Genomic DNA, 12619 nt, shown 5'->3' with positions numbered 1-12619 from the left:
TTTCCTTCTCTCTCGTGCGGCTGATCATGTCCCATTGTGTATACGTGCCACGCTTCCTTTATCCACTCCTCTGCTGATGGACAGTTGGGTGGTTTCCATTACCCTGGCCCCTGTGACGAAAGCTGCAGTAAACACAGGAGCGCGGACATCTCTTTGAGGTGCGGATTTCAGTTCGTTTGGACATACACCCAGGAGTGGGATTGCTGGATCATACGGTAGGTGTTTTGGTTTTTCGTTTTTGTCGTTTTGGAGGGGGGGCACCCTGGTACGAGCAAGAACCTGTGGCAGTTTTAGTTTTAACTTTTTGAGGAACCTCCGTACTGCTTTCTGCTATGGCTGCGCCAGTTTGCATTCCCACTGACAGGGCACAAGGGTTTCCGTGTTCTGCATGCCCAGCGACACTTGGGATCTGTTGTGTTTGGTAGCTGGTTTGACGAGAACCATCCTCACGCGTGTGGCCCGATATCTCATTGCGATGTTGACCTGCCTTTCCCTGAGGAGTAGTGATGTGGAGCCGCTTTTCATATGCCTTTTGGCCATGTGTAGGTCTTCTTTGGAGAAATGACTATTCAGATCCTTTGCCCATTCATTCTTACATCGCTTTGTTTGTTTTCTTGCTCTTGAGTTAGGAAAGTTTGTTATAAATGGTGAAAATCAACCCCCTTATCAAATACGTGGTTTGCAAATGTTTTTGCCCATTTTGCAGATTGCCTTTTCGCCTTGGTGGTTTCCTCTGCTGTGCGGAAGCTTTTAAGTTTGATGTAGTCCCACTTGTCTGTTTTTGCTTTTCTTGCCTGTGCCATGGGTGTTGATTCCACGAGATCATCGCCAAGACCAATGTCATGCAGCTTTTTCTCTATGTTTTCTTTCAGGAGTTTCACAGCGTTGGGTCTTCTATTTCATCTTCAGTCCCCTCTGGGTTGATTTTCGTGTGTGGTGTAACAGAGGGTCCAATGTCATCCTTTTGCACGTGGGCATCCGGTTTTCCCAGCGCCATTTGACGGAGGCTGTCCTTTCCCCGTTGCGTATTATTGGCGTGCTCGTCAAGATCAGTTGACTGTACATGCGTTGGGTTTATTCTGGGTTCTATTCTGTTCCATTGGTCTGTGTCTGTCTTTCTGCCCCTACCCTTTCTGCTTTGGTACCTCCAACTGTGTTCTTCCTCAGGGTTGCCTTGGCTGTGCTCGGTCTTGTGTTGTTCCAGATGCATTCTAGGATTGTTTTTCTATTACTGAGAAATGCCATTGGGATTTTGATAGGCATAGCATTGAGTCTATCAGTTTTCTTTGTAATCTTTCATCTTTTTTTAAGATTTGATTTATTTATTTGACAGAGAGAGACAGCGAGAGAGGGAACACAAGCAAGGGGAGTGTGAGAGGGAGAAGCAGGCTTCCCACCGAGCAGGGAGCCCGATGCGGGGCTCGATCCCAGGACCCTCGGATCATGACCTGAGCCGAAGGCAGACGCTTAATGGCTGAGCCACCCAGGCGCCCCTGTTTTTAATCTTTCATCTTAAACTGTAGATGACACTGATTAATCAGTTATATGCTAACTCTGAGGATTGCCTTCGTGGGCTTTCAGTTATTGAACCACCCTTGCTTCCCTGGGCTAACCCACCTGATCACGGTGCATTTTCCCTGAAGAGATTGCTGAAGTTCACTGCTGGTATTTTGTTGAGGAATTTTGTGCTTGCGCTAAGAAAGAATATTGGTCAGTAGTTTTCTTTTCTTGGTATCAGTGAAATGCTAGCCTCATAAATCACTTGCAAGTGTTTCCTCCACTTAGTTTTCTGGAGGCAATTGTGTAGGATTTCTGCGTGTGTCTGTGTTTCCTGTCAATATTTGGTAGAATTCACTGGCAATACCATCTGGGATTGTTGTCAAGGGTTTTAAACCACTGATTCAATTTCTGTAAATGATACTGAACTATGCATGTTATTTCTCCTTGGGTAAGTTTTGGTAGCTTATGGGTTTGGGGTAATTCATCCATTTCCTATTTGTTGCATTTGTATATGTAGAATTGAATGTAATATTGCCTTCTGTTTCTTTCAGATTTGCTGGGCTTCTAGCGAGACGTCCTCTTTCATTCCTGCTATTGGTAACTTATTTCTTCTCTCCCTCTTTTCTCTCTTTTTCTCCAGTTTTCTTGAAATACAGTTGACACAGAGCAGCGTAGAAGGGATACAGCATAATACTTTGACTTACATGTATCATGGAAGGATTACCGCAATAAGCTTAGTTGACCATCCCCATCTGATATAGACAGAAAAAGAAGAAAAAGAAAACAGTGTTTTCCTTGTGAAGAGAACTCTTAGGATTTACTCCCCAACAACTCTCATTCACACCACCCGGCAGTGTTAACTAGAGCCATCATGTCGTGCATGATGCCCCCGGTACTTGTTTACCTTGGAACTGGAAGTTTGTTCCTTTTGACCACCATCCTCCAGGTTTTTTCTCCTTCCCCAAATTGCCACCTCTGATAACCACAAATCTGATATCTTTTTCTATAAACTTGGGAGGTTTTCTTCAATTCCATATATGAGTGACATCATATCATATTTGTCTCTCTCTGACTTATTTCACTTAGCATAATGCTCTCAGGGTCCATCTGTGTTGTCACGAATGACAGGATTTCCTCCTCTTTTGTGCCTGAATAATATTCGTGTGTGTGTGTGTGTGTGTGTGTGCACATGCGTGCATGCGTGCATGCGTGTGTGTGTGTGTGTGTGTGTGTGTGTGTGTGTGTGTCTTCTTGATCTGTTTATCCATCAAAAGCACCTAGATTGTGTCCATGTCTTGGCTATTGTAAGTAATGCTGCTGTGGACATGGGGTGCAGGTATGTCTTTGACATAGTGATTTCATTTCCTTCAGGTACATTCTCCGGAGTAGAAGGTCTGCAGCATATGGTAGTTCTGTTTTTGATTTTTTGAGGAATCTCCATACTGTTTTCCATACTGGCTGTGCCAATTTACAATCCCGCCAACAATGCAAAACATCTTTTTTAAGATTTATTTATTTATTTATTTGAGAGAGAGTGCACTGGGGTGGGGGGCAGAGGGAGAGGGAGACTTAAGCAGACTCACCGCTGAGCATGGAGCCCGATGCAGGGCTCGATGTCACAACCCCGACATCAGAACCTGAGCGGAAACCAAAAGTCAGCCGGTTGGTGTTCAACTGAGTGCACCACCCAGGCAGCCCCTGATTTCTTTATGCTCCACATCCGAGCCAGCATTTTTATCTCTTGTCTTTTTGTTGCTAGCCGTTCTGAAAGGTGTGAGGTGAGACCTCATTGTGGTTTTGATTTGCATTTCTCTGACGATTAGTGGTTTGGAGCAGCTCTTTATGTCCCTGTTGGCCATTTGTAGGTCTCCTTTAGAAAAACATGTATTCACATCCTTTACCTGTTTTTAAATTGGATTATTAGCCTCTTTGTTATGGAGTTGTATGAGTTCTTTCTGTATTGTGGATATTAACTAATGCCTTGACAGATATATGGATTTCAAGTATTTTCTTCCCATCCTGTAAGATATCTTTTTACCTTGCTGGTGGTTTCTTTGGTGTGTAGCTTTTTACTTACATGTAACCCCGCTTGTTTTTTTTTTTTTACTTTGTTGTCTGTGCTTTGGGTATCATATCCAGAATTCATGGCCAAGACCCATGTCAAAGGGCTTTTTTGTTGAATAGTATTCTTCCAGGAGTTTCATAGTTTCCGTCTTACGTTTATGTCTTTAATCTATTTCATGTAAATTTCTTCTGCGTGTAAGTCAGGAATCCAGCCTTCTTCTTTGACATGTGAAGATTCCATTCTCCCAGCACCATTTATTGAAGAGACTGTCTTTTCTCCGTTGAGTATTCTTGACTCCTGTGTCATGACCGTATATGCGTGGGGTTATTTCTGGGCTCTCGATTCTGTTCCATTGGTCTGTATGTCAGTTTTTTTTTTTTAATGATTTTTTATTATATTATGTTAGTCACCATACAGTACATCCCCGGTTTCCGATGTAAGGCTCGATGATTCATTAGTTGTGTATAACACCCAGTGCACCATGCAATACGTGCCCTCCTTACTACCCATCACCGGTCTATCCCATTCCCCCACCCCCCTCCCCTCTGAAGTCCTCAGTTTGTTTCTCATAGTCCATAGTCTCTCATGTTTCATTCCCCCTTCTGATTACCTCCCCCTTTCTTTATCCCTTTCTTCCCCTACTGATCATCCTAGTTCTTATGTTCCATAGATGAGAGAAATCATATGATAGTTGTCTTTCTCTGCTTGACTTATTTCACTTAGCATTATCTCCTCCAGTGCTGTCCATGTTGTAGCAAATGTTGAGAACTCGTTCTTTCTGATAGCTGAGTAATATTCCATTGTATATATGGACCACAACTTCTTAATCCAGTCATCTGTTGAAGGGCATCTCGGCTCCTTCCACGATTTAGCTATTGTGGACATTGCTGCTATGAACATTGGGGTGCATATGGCCCTTCTCTTCACTACGTCTGTATCTTTGGGGTAAATACCCAGTAGTGCAATGGCTGGATCATAGGGTAGCTCAATTTTTAACTTTTTAGGGACCTCCACACTGTTTTCCAGAGTGGCTGTACCAACTTGCATTCCCACCAACAATGTAGGAGGGATCCCCTTTCTCCACATCCTCTCCAACAATTGTTGTTTCTTGCCTTGTCTATTTTTGCCATTCTAACTGGCATAAGGTGGTATCTCAGTGTGGTTTTGATTTGAATTTCCTTGATGGCTAATGATTTTGAACATTTTTTCATGTGTCTGTTAGCCATTTGTATGTCTTCATTGGAAAAGTGTCTGTTCATATCTTCTGCCCATTTTTTGATTTGTTTATTTGTTTCTCGTGTATTGAGTTTGAGAAGTTCTTTGTAGATCTTGGATACCAGTCCTTTATCTGTAGTGTCATTTGCAAATATCTTCTCCCATTCCGTGGGCTGCCTCTTAGTTTTTCTGACTGTTTCCTTGGCTGTGCAGAAACTTTTAATCTTGATGAAGTCCCATAAATTCATTTTATCTTTTGTTTCTCTTGCCTTTGGGGATGTGTCATGAAAAAGGTTGCTTTGGCCGATGTCGTAGAGGTTGATGCCTATGTTCTCCTCTAGAATTTTGATGGATTCCTGTCTCACATCGAGGTCTTTCATCCATTTGGAGTTTATTTTTGTGTATGGTGTGAGATAGTGGTCAAGTTTCATTCTCTTGCATGTAGCTGTCCAATTTTCCCAGCACCATTTATTGAAGAGACTGTCTTTTTCCCACCGGATGTTTTTTCCTGCTTTATCAAATATTAGTTGCCCAAAGAGCCGAGGGTCCATTTCTGGGCTCTCTATTCTGTTCCATTGGTCTATGTGTCTGTTTTTGTGCCAGTACCATGCTGTCTTTGTGATCACAGCTTTGTAGTACAGCTCGAAATCCGGCATTGTGATGCCCCCAGCTTTGTTTTTCCTTTTCAACAGTTCCTTGGAGATTCGGGGCCTTTTCTGTTTCCATACAAATTTAAGGACTGTTTGTTCCAGTTCTTTGAAAAATGTCCTTGGTATTTTGATCGGGATAGCATTGAAAGTGTAGATTGCTCTGGGTAGCATGGACATTTTAACTATGTTAATTCTTCCGATCCATGAGCATGGAATATCTTTCCATCTTTTTATGTCTTCCTCAATGTCTTTTAAGAGTGATTTATAGTTTCTAGAATATAGGTCCTTTACGTCTCTGGTTGAGTTAATTCCAAGGTAACGTATGGTTTTTGGTGCTATTGTAAATGGGATGGATTCCCTAATTTCTCTTTCTTCGGTCTCGTTATTCGTGTATAGAAATGCAACTGATTTCTGAGCATTGATTTTGTATCCCGCCACGTTACTGAATTGCTCTATAACTTCTAATAGTTTGGGAGTGGCTTCTTTTGGGTTTTCCATATAGAGTATCATGTCATCTGCAAAGAGAGACATTTTGACTTCTTCTTTGCCAATTTGAATACCTTTGATCCCTTTTTGTCGTCTGATTGCTGTTGCAAGGACTTCTAGTACTATGTTGAATAATAGTGGCGAGAGTGGGCATCCTTGTCGAGTTCCTGATCTTAAGGGAAAGGCTTCCAGCTTTTCCCCATTGAGAATAATATTTGCAGTAGGCTTTTCATAGATGGCTTTTATGAGATTGAGAAATGTACCTTCTATTCCTACACTCTGAAGGGTTTTAATCAGGAAAGGATGCTGTATTTTGTCAAATGCTTTTTCGGCATCGATTGAGAGGATCATATGGTTCCTGAGTCTTTTCTTGTTGATATGATGTATCACGCTGATTGATTTGCGAATATTGAACCACGCTTGCATCCCAGGTATGAATCCCACTTGATCGTGATGGATAATCCTTTTAATGTACTGTTGGATTCTATTAGCAAGTATCTTGTTGAGGATTTTGGCGTCCATATTCATTAGGGAAATCGGTCTGTAATTCTCCTTTTTGATGGGGTCTTTGCCTGGTTTGGGGATCAAGGTAATATTGGCCTCATAGAATGAGTTTGGTAGCTTTCCTTCTGTTTCTATTTTTTGAAATAGCTTTAGGAGAATAGGTATTATTTCTTCTTTGAATGTTTGGTAGAATTCCCCAGGAAAACCGTCCGGGCCTGGAGTTTTGTTATTTGGAAGGTTGTTTATCACTGACTCAATTTCTTCATAATTAATTGGCCTGTTTAAGGAATCAATTTCTTCCGGTTTCAATCTTGGTAGTTTATAGGTTTCCAGGAAGGATTCCATCTCTTCCAGATTGCTTAGTTTATTGGCATATAGCTGTTGATAAAAATTTCTAATAATCCTTCCAATTTCAATGGTGCTCGTCGTGGCCTCTCCTTTTTCATTCATAATTTTAATAATCTGGGTCCTTTCTCTTTTCTTTTGGATAAGTCTTGCCAGTGGTCTGTCAATTTTATTGATTCTCTCAAAGAACCAGCTTCTAGTCCTGTTGATCTGCTCTACTGTACTTCTGGTTTCTGCTTGATTGATTTCAGCTCTAATTTTGGTCAACTGATTCCTCGTGCGTGGATTAGGCCTGTCCCTCTGTTGCTGTTCCAGCTTCTTGAGGTGAGAATATAAAAACTGCATTTTAGATTTTTCTATTCTTTTGAGTGAGGCTTGGATGGCTATGTATTTCCCCCTTAGGACTGCCTTTGCAGTATCCCATAGGTTTTGGACTGTTGTATTTTCATTCTCATTGGTCTCCATAAATTGTTTAATTTGATTTTTGATTTCCTGGTTTATCGAGTCATTCCTGAGCAGTATGGCTCTTAGTCTCCAAGTGTTTGAGTTTCTTCCAAATTTTTCCTTGTGGTTGAGTTCCAATTTCAGAGCGTTGTGGTCTGAGAATATGCAGGGGATAATTTCAATCTTTTGGTATCGGTTGAGACCTGTTTTGTGTCCCAGAACATGGTCTATTCTTGAGAATGTTCCATGGGCATTAGAATAGAATGAGTATTCTTTGGTTCTGGGGTGTAGTGTTCTATATATATCTATGAGGTCCAACTCGTCGAGTATGGCATTCAAAGCCTTTGATTCTTTGCTTAGTTTTTGCCAGGGTGTTCTGTCTATTTCTGATAGTGGAGTGTTGAGGTCCCCTACTATTAATGTATTTTCATTTATATGTCTCTTTATTCTGGGTAAGAGTTGGCTTGTGTATCTTGCTGCTCCCCTGTTGGGGGCATATATATTTATAATTGTCATATCCACTTGTTGAATACTTCTCTTAAGAATAATATAGTGCCCTTCTGCGTCTCTAACTATAGTCTGTAGTTTAAAATCCAATTTATCTGATATGAGAATTGCTACCCCAGCTTTCTTTTGAGGACCATTTGCATGAAAGATGGTACTCCATCCCCTTACTCTCAGTCTGAATGCATCTTTGGGTTTGAAATGAGTCTCTTGTAGACAGCAAATGGATGGGTCATTTCTTTTTATCCAATCTGCAACCCTGTGGCGCTTTATGGGATGGTTCAAACCATTTACATTAAGACTGATTACTGAGAGATATGATTTTAATGTTGCCATGTTGCCAGTAAAGTCTTTGTTTGTATTGGCTGTGACTTTCTGTTCTGTATCACTCTTGGGGCCTTTTTACTTTTATAGAACCCCCCGTAATATCTCCTGTAGGGCTGGTTTCGTGGTTACAAAATTGGTTAGTGACTGGCGATTCTGAAATGTCTTTATTTCTCCATCAATTCTGAATGAGAGCCTTGCTGGATAAAGGATCCTTGGCTGCATGTTTTTCTCTGAAAGAGCTTTAAATATGCTCCCCCAACCCTTTCTCTCATTCCAGGTCTGTGTAGACAGGTCTGACGTAATTCTGATGCTTTTGCCTTGGTACGTGAGAAATTTCTTTGCCCTGGCCGCTTTCAATACTGTATCCTTGCATCTAATATTTGCGAATTGCACTATGATGTGACGTGGCGTAGGTTTGTCGTGGTTGAGCTTGGGAGGGGTCCTCTCTGCTTCTTGGACACGAATGTTTGTTTCCCTTGCTAGATTAGGGAAGTTTTCAGCTACAATGTGTTCAAATATCTCTTCTAGACCTCTGTTTTTCTCCACCCCCTCGGGGATGCCGATGATTCTAACATTGGATCGTTTCATTGAGTCAGTAATCTCCCGTAACCTACATTCGTGGGCGTGGATTTTTTTAAGACCATCTTCTATTTTCATTTTTTCCTCTATTAACCCATCCTCCAATTCACTAACCCTTTCCTCTGCTTCTGCGACCCTGGCTGTCAGAGCCTCTAGTTTTGCCTGCATTTGGCCCATAGAATTTTTAATTTCTGTCAGATTCGCTCTCATTTCTGTCCTTAGGGATTCTATATTCTCAGTAACCTTTTCGTTTATACTTTTTTCAATTCTACTCATCATTTTGACCATCGTTACTCTGAATTCCATTTCTGATAATTTGGTTACATCCATATCCATTAGTTCTGTGGCAGAGGCCACAGTCTCACTGTGTTTTCTTTGCTGGGGGGGGCTTCTCCTTCTTGTCATTCTGATGAAGAGAGGTTGTGGGGTTTCCAGAGCCCAAATTATTGACTGGGTCCCAGGCCGTGCCCCTTGTTTTATAGGGATCTTAGGGATGTGGGCTTCTTCTTTAAAGATTTTATTTATTTATTTATGTGGCAGCCAACCAGCGAGAGAGGGAACAGAAGCAGGGGAGTGGGAGAGGAAGAAGCAGGCTCCCAGCGGAGGAGCCCGATGAGGGACTCCTTTCCGGAACGCCGGGATCACGCCCTAAGCCGAAGGCAGGCGCTCAATGACTGCGCCACCCCGGCGCCTCGGGTTGTGGGCTTCTTGATTTTTCAGCCTGCCTTCTGGGGGAGGGGCCTGCCGCGCCGATACTCAGGCAGCCCTGTTTGGGTAGAGTCTCCGCGTCCCCTGCGAGGGGGGATGGGGATGGGCACTCCCTGAGCCGGTATTTCCAGGCTTTTGTTCTCTGGCGGCTTTCCCTGGCGGTTTGCTGTGCCTCTTCTGAGAGTCAGAGCAGCAGCAGCCGAATTTCAGCCTCTGTCTCGGAACAGAAGGATTGCGGCCCGTTCTCTACTAATGTTCTGGCCACTTTAACTCTGTCTCTGTTGGTGCTGCTCAACCCTGCAGCATCCCGGGTTGTGCGCCCCACACCCGGCGTCCCAGCCCTCACTTCCAGGGCCGGCGCGTCTCTGTCCTTTGTTTTTCTAATGCCGCCAGCCGCCCCGCGCGCGCGCTCCGGAAGCTCCCGGTCTCAGTCTGGATCCAGTGAGCGCACCAGGATTCCGGGGTTCCGCGAGATGCCTGGTGGCGCGCGCACCCGGCTCACGGTCTCAGTCTGCTGTTTTGCGGGTGCCGTCCGCGAGCCCCGCCCGCTCCCCCGTGCAAGTGGCTACCGCTTCCCGGCGCCCGAACGCGGCGGCTCCCTCCCCCTTCCGTTTATCTTCCTATATCTGTGCACAGTTTCATGGCTCCCCGCTTCGTACCTCAATACTCAGCGCTGGAGATGTTCATTTGTAGAGATCCAGATGCGTCTTCCTGCGTCTCAGGCTGGTTCCGTGGTTGTTTAGGCTGGTCTGGTACCTATCCCACTCGACTCGGAGGACCGGCTGAAAACGGTGTCTCCTACTCCTCCGCCATCTTAACTCCCTGTATGTCAGTTTTTATGCCAGTACCACACTGTTGTGATTTTCTGGCTTTGCCATATGGCTAGAAAGCAGGAAGTAGGATGTATCTTGCTTTGTTCTTCTGTTTTTCTTCTTTTCCTTCATCAGTCCTGTGAGAGGCTTAGCAATTTTCTTGATCATTTCAAAGAAGCAGCTTTTGATTTGAGTTCCTTTAATGTGTCTTGTTAGAAATTTCATTGATTTCTGTTCTTAGGCTTCGGTAAATTCTTATTTATTCTTACAGGGGATTTCTGAAATAATTTCCATCGGCTTGAATATCCTTTTTAACTAGATGAAAGCCTGTGAGAATTGAAAAGAATGTGTCCCTCCCCATGGTGGAAATGGTTAGATTGTAGCAAACGTCTGCTTTTTGAAAGTACACGAACACCTAGGAGGAGAGCACATGCTAGTCACACGTGGATTGTTCTTGAAATGATGTTCGAGAACGGTTATAACATGTCAGCAGGGACTTAACGTGGTTGACTGCAGGGCAACATTTTGCATGATGGGTCATGTGGACGCGATAATGGATCTCCCTTCTGAGACCCTGATTATATGCCATCAGTATTCTGAGCCCTTGGAAATGGTTGATCCCATTTAAAGTGCGGAACAGTTCCAGCGACTAGGGCTCGTTATGGTCCCCATTTCACAGATAGGAGACAGAGGCACGGGAAGGTTACATCAGAGGAATAATAATGGGTTTTCTTTCTTCTTCTGTCACCACGTGTTGCAGTCTGGGTTCTTCTGGCCGTGCCCGTCCCTCGCTACCTTCCAGCCCTTTGAGAACCTTCATCTTCCCCTTCCTGTCTAGACCCAAGGGCCAGGTGGAGCTGTGAGCACCGACTACGCCTCCATGGATCCACTCCAGAAATGCAACTCAACGTCGATTCCCGAATCTTCCCCAATGATCTCCGAAGAGACTTCCCGGGAAGTCACAGCAGCCTCCCCTCCTTCCTTCTCAGAACTGCTAATGATGGGCCTCGGTGACCTCAAAACCAGTCCGGGTGCCAAATACCCTGCCCCTCTGCCAGAGGGGCTGCTCCAGCAGCGGTACAGGGATGAGAAAACCCTCCAAGAGAGGCGGTGGGAAAGGTCGGCGTCCCCTCAGAGGAAGAGAACACTTCTGGGGCACGCGAGGCGGCGACACCTCGATCACGTGGCACCTTATCGCGTCGAAAGGAAGGCCAGGATCTCTTCCTCAGCAGGGGATAGAGATCAGAACAGATTCCGATGTGAATGTCGATACTGCCAGAGCCATAGGCCCAATGTCCCTGGGATGCCTGCAGAGAGGAAAGGGGCCCCGCATCCTTCCTCCTGGGACACGCTGGTGCAGGGCCTCAGTGGCTTGACCCTCAGCCTGGGGACCAACCGGCCCGGCCTTCTGCCCGAAGGGGTGCTCCAACAGCAGGAGAGAGAGGAGAAGCTCCAACTGGAGATGCAGCAGGAAAGCAAAAGAATGTTTCAGAGGCTCCTGAAACAGTGGTTGAAAGAAAACTGAAGCTCTCGCCCTCACGTGACAGAGATCGGAACGGATTCAGACGTGGAGGCTGGCGTGGCCAGATCCTGAGCATGGATTCCTTTTGGGACCAAACAGTAAGCAATCAGAGAAGTCAGAGAAGGAACAGGAGCAGCGTGAGGACTGAACGCTCTGTCTGTGTGAGCATGGATCCAATCCCGGGAAGGTCCTCCTTTTTCCCGCCTGGAATTTCTGGGTCACCGTGGGGCTTTCTATGGGACAGTGCGTACCAGAGGTCCTTAACTTCTATATTACGGCTCCCATGATGCATGCTGTCACTTTCCCACCCCGGATCTCTGTCTTTCCTCCCTGCCTTGTTGTCAATAAGATATAGGGTTTCTCTGTAGCATGAATGCCCTGGTGATGGCCCGTGTGCTTTTGTGCCGTGTCACTGACTGCCTCCCAGAAGCAGCACTAGGTCTGCTGGGATGCCCTTGCGCTCAACTGAGCTCCACTTCCAAGAATCGGACGCTAAACTGAGTGCGGAGAGGGACGTGGAACTGGAATGCAGTGGTTCACCATTGTGCTATCTGTGTAAGCCATTATGAATGTGCTGAGCTAAATGTAGGCTAACGTTTCCCTGCTTCGTGACAGTGATAGTATTCCCCTTGGCGGAATTTCTGATGGGTTACCTCATCATGCATACCAAATAAATATACGTATGAAAGGAAAATAGCTTTTGAGTTCTGGTTTGTTGATCCCTAATGCTTTGTTCTTTGTTAGATCTGAGATCACGACATTTAAATCCCAGAGCAGCAGATCACGATTTATCAAGAGGAGTTCTAAACCGTGTGGATTCGGAGCAGGGGACGGGGAGGGCACCAGGGAACACCATCACATCAACCATTGGCGGCCCTGCAGCAGGACCAGCCTTCACATCATCCGGGAGCAAGGGGAAGAGAGTCTTACTGCCCACAGAGAGTTGGAAACAGAGTCT

General features: G+C 44.8%; 1 protein-coding gene across 23 annotated transcripts in view; it reads left to right on the top strand.

Moving 5' to 3' along the window:
* The window catches only part of LOC123779640 (protein FAM156A/FAM156B-like), a 53340-nt gene extending 40983 nt beyond the window's left edge, over window positions 1-12357 (top strand). For 9 of the 23 annotated variants that reach the window (XM_087859828.1, XM_045777960.2, XM_087859825.1 and 6 more), the window contains 3 exons: window positions 85-215; window positions 2052-2097; window positions 10978-12357. In XM_087859828.1, coding sequence (XP_087715954.1) covers window positions 85-215; window positions 2052-2097; window positions 10978-11664 — 864 coding nt within the window. In that variant the 3' untranslated portion in view covers window positions 11665-12357. Of the gene's footprint in view, window positions 216-2051; window positions 2098-10899 lie in introns of all 23 variants that reach the window. The other 14 variants (XM_045777976.2, XM_045777977.2, XM_087859829.1 and 11 more) reach the window with 7 other exon arrangements.
* Window positions 12358-12619: the final 262 nt, after the last annotated feature.

This window comes from Ursus americanus, chromosome X, assembly GCF_024610735.1.
Source record: "Ursus americanus isolate L20-20 chromosome X, mUrsAme1.1.p, whole genome shotgun sequence".
In the NCBI taxonomy this organism is placed as follows: Eukaryota; Metazoa; Chordata; class Mammalia; order Carnivora; family Ursidae; genus Ursus; species Ursus americanus.
This window is presented reverse-complemented; position numbering and strand designations above follow the sequence as displayed.